The 9,228-nt window shown below is 35.4% G+C and overlaps 1 protein-coding gene across 1 annotated transcript in view; it reads right to left on the reverse strand.

Moving 5' to 3' along the window:
• Positions 1 to 216: 216 nt before the first annotated feature.
• The window catches only part of LOC107755903 (acyl-CoA synthetase short-chain family member 3, mitochondrial-like), a 48,163-nt gene continuing 39,151 nt past the window's right edge, over positions 217 to 9,228 (reverse strand). The window contains exons 13-16 of the mRNA XM_016572857.1: positions 3,281 to 3,403; positions 3,073 to 3,172; positions 1,401 to 1,576; positions 217 to 1,240 (exon numbers count right to left, since the gene is read on the reverse strand). Coding sequence (XP_016428343.1) covers positions 1,157 to 1,240; positions 1,401 to 1,576; positions 3,073 to 3,172; positions 3,281 to 3,403 — 483 coding nt within the window. The 3' untranslated portion in view covers positions 217 to 1,156. The remainder of the gene's footprint in view (positions 1,241 to 1,400; positions 1,577 to 3,072; positions 3,173 to 3,280; positions 3,404 to 9,228) is intronic.

A 9,228-nucleotide genomic window follows, 5' to 3' on the forward strand; every position in this document is an offset into this window, starting at 1 on the left:
CGGCAATTGTTTCCCGTCGTGAGTAGCACAAAATTGCACCGCCGGAGCACGGCGAGTATTCGTCGCGACGCGGACCGCTCATCTCGGAGTACAAAACACAAATCTCTCGCCGCGCCCGTTGCCGTTTGCTCCGTTGCCAATAGGCTAGCCTCGTCTCGAGAGCATTAGAACAAATCGCTAAAGGACAGGCTTAGCTCGTAGTGAACGTAGACTTACTTTGGTGTAAAAATGTTTCCGTTCGAGACGCAGGGGACGTCTGTTGTACAGCCCTCCACCTCCCGTCTTTCGGTTATATCAGACACTTCGACGGTTTGTACGTCCCTGTTTTGCACGCGCAGAGAATCATTTTATTTTGTGTCCGTTTTTTATTTATTACTGATTGTATTTTGGTCAAAACTATGTGGTGATCAAACAACTTTTCATTGTCAATAAAAAAGTACAGTCAAATAGGTTTGCTTTAGAACAATCATTGTCACAAATGTTTTTACAATGCATCTCCTCAAGCTAACGCTACACCAGTGCTACAATACATGACAGGAGTCATAATTTACTGTGCTGCAAGGTGAATCTCACAAAAACTGTCAACAGCGTGTCCAGGTTATATATAACCAATCAGAATGAGGGAAAATAACATTTTACTTAAGATAATGGAGCAAATTTTTTTCCTTTAGCTGTCAAACTATAAAATGTGACTATGTCAATAAAATCTTTCAAATTCAAACATTTAAACACTGACACAATTGTTGGTGCTTTGACAGTTGGGGGTTCAAAACAAATTATGCTACAATATAATATAAAAACAGCCTTCATTTTATTTTCTTTACACAAAAAATATATCACTCGTTTTTGATCTTGGGGGTGAAATCAATATGAACCGGACATATTTTTTTAACATTCACCTATTCAAAATTATCCAAGTTTTTGATTATCTAAACATGTTGACTACTGCTCATATTTGGTCCAAGACATATGTGGAAATCATCATGTTCATGCACATAAATGACATTACTAATAAAAAATATTGTGTTATAATCAGGGGTTCATTCTAATGGGAACCATGTTTCTCTATGGCATATCTTCACAGAATCTCACATCTTGGAGAGAACAGAGAGTGTGAGTGTGTGTGTGTGCTTGCACATCCACATCTGTTTGTAAATTATTTACCAGGTTCTTTCACAGTTTCTCTAAGCACCTTCTCAATGTCTTTAAAGACCTCAGGATCTTCTATGGTGGGACTGATCTATGAATTGAAAATCAGAAACATCCAAATTGCAAACTTCTGCTTTACTATGATTTTTGAACTGAAGCTGAAGATTTGCAGCTGTCCTTACAGCAAATTCCATATAACACAAATATTTATTAACAGTTATCACTAGGAAAAAAAACAAGTCAGAAAATACCTTATAAGGCTTGTGGTTCACTAGGTTAGCGAGAGACGATCGTGGAATTTTTCCCGAGCGGGTTTTGGGAAGAGCTTTGACAAAGACGACCTTCTTAAAAGCCGCCACCGGTCCAATGGTGTCCCTCACCAATTTCACCATCTCGTTCACCAGCACATCCGCACTCTTCTGACAGTCTGCAAACAAACAAGCACATAAACAAATATACATCCCCTAAGGTGCATTCTTCTTTGTGCACTTTAGACAAAATAAATACGGACACTGGCATCCCTTTAATTCATTCACATGTATGGTGTTTAGAAATCAAACCTAAAGGTAGTCTAAATCTACATTCCCATTCCCACATTTTATTACAACACTTCACTTAGAATTTCAGCAATTCAGTATTTTTTTTAGTAAACATAATTCAGATTTTTTTTTAAAGATGCTCAACAATGCTGCATTTATTTGATGTAAAAATATAATCAAAACACCAACAGTATGCAAAGCCATGGATTTTCAGCATCATTACTCCATTCTTCAGTGTCACATGATTCTTCGGATATTGTTCAATGCTGATTTGCAGAAACTTTTTTTTATTATCAATGTTGAAAACAGTTGGACTGCTTAATATTTTTGTGTTTATATAAGCAATTAATATTACAATTATGTGTCAGTTTGCACAAAAATATTAAGCAGAAAAAAACCTTTTCAACATTAGTGATCATAAGAACCATTATTAACCAAATCAGCATATTAGAATGATTCAGAAGGATCATGTGACACTGAAGACTGGAGTAATGATGCTGAACCATTACTGCAATTTAAAATAACAGTTTCTATTTTAATATACTTTAAATTATAATTTATTCCTGTGATCAAAGCTGCATTTTCAGCATCATTTCTCTAGTCTTCCAATATTACAGTTTTTTTTCTGTATTTTTGATCAAAATAAATACAGCCTTGATGAGCATGAGACTCCATTAAAAACATTAAAAATCTTACTGATCCCAAACTTTTGAATGGTAGTGTGTGTGTGTGTATATATATATATATATATATTAGTGCTGTCACACGATAAATCGTGTGTGTGTATATATATATATATATATATATTAGTGCTGTCAAACGATTAATCGCATCCAAAAATAAAAGTTTTTGTTTACATAATATATGTGTGTGTACTGTATATATTTATAATGTATATATATACACACACACATGCATGTATATATTTAAGAAAAATATGTTATGTTTATATTTTAAATATATTTATATGAATATAAACATATACATGTAAATACATGTGAATATTTTCAAAATATATACTGTATGTGTGTGTACACACACATATATTATGAAAATAAAAACTTTTATTTTGGATGCAATTAATCGTTTGACGGCACTAATATACAGTGGGTACGGAAAGTATTCAGACCCCCTTAAATTTTTCACTCTTTGTTATATTGCAGCCATTTGCTAAAATCATTTAAGTTAATATTTTTTCCTCATTAATGTACACACAGCACCCCATATTGACAGAAAAACACAGAATTGTTGACATTTTTGCAGATTAATTAAGCCAGCACATCCTCACTCTTCTGACAGTCTGCAAACAAACAAGCACATAAACAAATATACATCCCCTAAGGTATATATTTGTACTAATAATATCCCTTTCTCCATTCCTTACCATTTCGGAGCACACACAAAGCCAGTGGAACGTGTCCCTTCAGGGGGTCTTCCAGCCCCACCACAGCACAGTCCACCACGGCAGAGTGCAGCAGGACAGACTGAAGGACAAACACACACACACAATTTCTTTGGTAAAGCAATAACAAAGATGCTTGAGATTATTATTATTATTTGTGTTATGATTGAGATGCCCCCTCTCCTCACACCTCTTCGAGGGCACCGGTGGACAGCCTGTGACCCGCCACGTTGATGACGTCATCGGACCGAGACATGATGTACAAGAAGCCCTCCTCATCCACAAAACCTGCGTCCATGGTGTCATAGTAACCCTAGGAGGGAGTGCAAGAAAAACACTTTAGGAATACAACACAATAGGAATACATATTTGTGAGTTTAAAGACATTGATCAAGTGCCAGTATAAAAGCAGCCGATATGTTTCTTTGAACCACTAGATGGTGCTGCACCACATAAAAACTAATTATAACTTGCTATGCAGTCCTAAAATAAGTCCATTTTTGTCATATATATACACAATAGACATTTTATAAGCTGTCAATCATGTCTATTAAACTACAAATTCCACAAACAAAGACACTTGACCAAAATATGTTTACTTGCACACCCTGTCTTACAATTAAGGGGGGGTTAAGGATCTCAAAAGTAGCTCAAAAGGCTACATTTCACCACAAAACTGTTATAGTAAAACAGTAACATTGTGAAATATTAATACACTACTTTCTATTTGAATATATTTTAAAATGTAATTTATTCCTGTGATGCAAAGCTGAGTTTTCAGCAGCCATTACTCCAGTCTTCAGTGTGACATGATCCTTCAGAAATCATACTAGGGCTGCACGATAAATCGCATGCGATTTATCGTGCAGCCCTAAATCATACTGATATATGTTGTGTTGTTATAGACCCAACACTTGCTGCAAAAATAAAGGTATTCAAATAAAAAAAATGGAAATAAAATGCTTAATACAATGCCTTAAAAACATTAACTCTCAAAGATTGTCAGTTAATGTTTCACCCAAAGCTAGCATACAGTATGACTTCACTAATAATTACGGTCTACAGTAGTGTACATGCTAATATGGACTTTTATGATGGTTTGCCATCCTTTTTTAAACCTCAGATCTTCAGTTCCCGTTCGCTGTAACTAACTGCACAGAATAGCACTACATCATTCAAAAAATATATTCAGTGATAAACACATCCTTTCAACTTTTCTGTTGTCATTACAATCAGCATGTGGTCTGAATGCAGCAAGCAGCAGCTGAGATGTAATTATCAAAAGCACATGCTGAGCACCTTCCTGTGAAGGGATTATGACTGTCCTGCCTGATTATTATCAAAAGGAACAGATATAGTAATCAAACTGCACATAACAGCCTCAGCCTCGGCACGCCCAAGGACCGTCTAACGTATAACTGGAAGGCGCCTGTCAGAATCACACATCAAGACTGCTGTGCGACTTTCATTTGTCTGGGATGATATTATTACAAGCACATTCTCAGCTTTTGATTAAGGCACAAGTGAACTATCAAGTGATACATATACATCAGCACAACTGCATAATGCAATTTGTTTTCTGCCTATGACAGTAATCACCATTTCCATTTTTTAGGTAGTAATTATGATCACAAAGGCACAAACTTTTTTTTTTTCTTTTTTCATTTTAGTCTGGGCTTTTTTTCCTGTATTTGGTAATAGTCACAATGTTATTAGAACACATCTGTTTTTTTAATGGTGGTCCCTGCCCCTAATATGAAAACCAAACAAATTGTGGCTGCTGTCTTTAAATCAGATGGTCCCTTTTTTGTCTGAGTGGCCACTCCTTCACTAGAATAACACACACACACAATATTACAAAACTATTCTGAAAGTCCAAATTCTGGCCTCACTAGTGATACTAAATGCTACTTTAAAACTACTACTACCACAGAAATTAAAGAAGCTAAGTTATAACCATGTTTTGTTTCACACATGCACTACCGCTCAAAAGTTTCGAATAATGAATGTTTTTGAAAGAGGTTTCTTAGGTTCACCAAGGCTGTATTTATTATTTGTATTACCATTACTATTATTATTATGTTCAGAACCGTTGTGCTGTTTAATATTTTTGTGGGAATTGTGATACATTTTTATGATTCTTGAATGAACCAAGTTAAATAATCCGCATTTATATGCAATTCAATTCAAAACAATCAATTTAATGTCCTTACTATAGAAAAAAAATATTTCTTTCTTTATTTGAATTCTTACAAACTTATTACAAACAAAATAATTTCTGATTTGTTTTCATTCAGGTGTAAGAAATTGCTAGAAAGCCATAGCTTAAGTTCGTTTAGGCAGTCTAACAATGGCTGAAGTGATTACTTATTATTACACTGTAGGGGAAGATAAAGCTGGGTATCATCAGCATATACAGCAATACACAGAATATTCCACTATGGGCTGTTCCCATAATAAGATACCAATCGAATGTTAGAAATAGAACATTAAAAATTTTACCCATTTCCACTAAAAGATTATTATATAGCAGCACAAATTAGGACAGTGGTAAACTGGTGTGACCCACATTATCATGCTCCATGGAAGGATATGGAAAGTTGTATTTCAAAGAATATTCCTATACAAGCCATATTAACAGATAGCAAGTTATGACAATATATTGAAGAGATGGAAGACCCATGGACAAAACTTACTTTAAATGTTTGGGCAACAGGAATTTAATTTGGAATTTAATTTGTTGGAATTCAGTACAATTTTGAAATGGTTTGCTTAGGACCCCAAACATGTTGGATAACAGATTTAAATTGGGGGCAAACAAGGGAATTGCTTCTTTTTGTACCATCATTGAGAAAGGTGAAATTTTACATTTTCAACTACTAAAGGAAAAGATTTTTTTCTAGAAGATCTGGATTTTTTTGCAGATACCTACAGGTTCGAAATTATTATGATCAAAAAATAAAAGGAAAACTCGAAGATAATTTGAATCCATTGATAGACCTACTTAAGAAGGCACACACATAAGGTATTAGATATAGGATAGTTTCTCAGATATACAAGAGTTTGGAAAATATGAAGACACACTCTACAACTTATATCAAAGTGAAATGGAGGACAGAATGTGGAATAATCTTTACTGATGAAGAGTGGTCAAATATATGAAAATTTCACTGGAAATCAACTAGTTCATTAAATTGAAAGTAATGCTGAAAAACTTAACTGAAGAAAAACATTATTGGATATTTTAAAACACCAGTACATATATATCTCTCCGAAAAATTTTGGCGAAACTGTGGATGTAATGAAGCAAAGCATTATCATATATTTTGGGAATGCCTACATATTTGAGAACACTGGAAAGAAATACAAGAGGCTCTTGAATATATTTTTAGAAGAGACATACCTCAAAATTGTTGTATTTTGGCTGCGTATATCCAGATATAGCAACAGCAGATAATAATGGCTTTTGGTTTTAACACGTAATTGGTTAAAACAGGAGAGACCAACTTTAGATAATTGGATAGATGTGACCATAGAGATTTATACGATGGAAAAGATCACTTTTTTTGGTTCATTTAAAGAAGGATGCGTTTCTGTGAAAGTTGAGGAAATGGGTTGAATATGTATCAGAAAGAAGGACTTATTTTGTTGTTATAAATAAATAAAAGATGATCAATATATAGATAGAATTATGTAGGGCTGCCCTCGACTAAAGATTTTTCTGGTCGACTAGTAGTCGTTCATTTGAAGCATTAGTCGACTAATCGCACGCTTATTAATAAACCATTTAAATCATGATAATGAGCCTTTAATTGCCTACATACATAAATAAGCGCTCAAGTACACGCATAAAGCTTGCCACAGCGCACCGGCAGAAGTAATGATGATGAATGAGTCAGAGAAAAACAGTAAGATTAAACTGCATTACCATTTTAATAATCTATTGATAAACTAGTGTTTTCTGTTTAAGAGATGAAGTTGGTGACACTGACTCGTCACCTCTACAGTAGGCTAGTGGATGCACCTGCTTTCATACGGATTACATAATCAAGTTTCATACGGATTACATAATCTGAGAATATATATTTTTTTTTTTCAGATTTGAATTGTTTCATTTGAAAGAAGACATTTCACTCTCTATAGATATATTTTTCATGTCTGTAAGGCAAGTATACACTGAGTTTTGCGCTCAAGTTCACAGAGGCCGAGACGGCAGAAAGCGCATCCTGTTTGATTACATTATTTTACAAAAGCGCAATGTTTTGTTGTTATAGTGAGTGCACACAAATAAACGTAGAGGCTTTACAGGTTCGAAAGATGTATTACTCTTATCTGTATGACCAAAATGGGAGTATTTTAAGAGCAAGGGACTGCACCGGCACCTCCATCTGTCATGCTGTGAGCGTGCTACTGTTCAGCTTTCACACTCCGCACAGACACTTGAACAGCGCACATTTTTCTAGGTTAACATTAGATTAAGCGGCCATGTAAAGTTGCTACTACTTACATATTTCAGATGATAAGCCATATTTGAGGTCGATGAATGATAGGCGAGCATTAGGATGTACTGTAAAAATCCAGCCGTTACCGATCTGTCTGTCACGGACTGCGTGACCTCCCCACTTCCAAAAATTTTTTCTGCGACTAATAAAATTTTGGTCGACCAAGCCTCTTCTCGTCGACTAAAGGTTAGTCGACTATTAGGGGGCAGCCCTAGACATATGTAATATAATATATGCTTGTGTGTGCATATGTACATGTTTGCGAATATGCATGTACTTTGTTTAATATCTATATACATCATGAAGGTCATTTGAGGTTATTCTGGATGGAATTAAATTAGGACACATGTTCTCATCCTGGATGTATACAGTTACCCCCCCCCCCCCCCATCTATAAATTTTACTCAATCTTCGTTAAATTGTTTCAAATTTATGAAGACATACTACAAAACATACTAGGTAATTGTACGCATCTACATATTGTAAAGATACTCCATGGTTGCATCGAGCATTGTATGCAACTTGAAATATGCTACATGATTGTACTCAAATGAATGTTCACAATAAACAAAAATAAAAAACACAAAAGAAGATATTTTGAAGAAAATACTTAAAAATACTATGGAAGTCAATGTGGACCAACAACTGTTTGATTACCAGCATTCTTCAAAATATCTTCTTTTATGTTCAACATGAGAAAGAAACTCAATCAGGTTTGGAACGAAATGAGGGTGAGTAAATTATGACAAAATTTTCACTTCTGGGTGAACTAACCTTTTAAAGGGGTCATATGATGCTATTTTAAAGATCATTATTTTGTGTATTTGGTGTAACAGAATATGTTGACATGCTTTAATGTTCAAAAAACACATTATTTTTCAAATACGGTACATTGTTGTAGGTCCTCTATGCCCCGCCTCTCTCTCAAACGTCGTTTTCAACAAAGCCCCCTCCTTTGACAAGCGCAGTCTGCTCTGATTGGCCAGCTGACCCAGTGCATTGTGATTGGCCGAAAAACCACAAGCACGCGTCAGAAATGTAACGCCCCTTACCACAATCGCTTCAGCTTTCAAAGTAAATATCAAGACAGTTAATAATGTCGTTAGTTTTACCATCAGCTCAAGCCGAAAGGGCAACAGAGTCGTGTGACAGACACAGTGATGATGCAGTACACAAGCCACGGTTAAGACAGCTGAAATCTGTCTTTCGCACTGACATGGCTGCATCAACACTACTGCTGTTCCTGAAACCACGCCTTCTTTCTTTGCGTGCACATTTGGGCCGCATTATGCAAATATTTCCACATAGTGAGGTAGATATGTGGGGGCGTGTTAGAACGAGCCGTTTTAGGGGGGCGTGGCAGAGTCTTAACTTTGATAAAGAATATCTCTTTGGTTTTGAGACTTTAGTCTTTGCAACTTCAGGGATCTTATCTATGCACAATCAGCTTGTAACACTCCAAAGAGAAAGGAAAACTTGAAATCGCATCATATAAGCCCTTTAAAGTTTTCTATAAATAATTATCAAAAATCTAAGATTTCCCATAGACTTGCATTGGCTGAGCAAAAATGCCCTCTCTAGAGGACAACTGCAGTCCACTAGAGGGAGCCACAGGATAAGAAATCTTTCAACTCCC

Source organism: Sinocyclocheilus rhinocerous, unplaced genomic scaffold (assembly GCF_001515625.1).
Source record: "Sinocyclocheilus rhinocerous isolate Xijiao unplaced genomic scaffold, SAMN03320098_v1.1 scaffold412, whole genome shotgun sequence".
NCBI lineage: Eukaryota > Metazoa > Chordata > Actinopteri > Cypriniformes > Cyprinidae > Sinocyclocheilus > Sinocyclocheilus rhinocerous.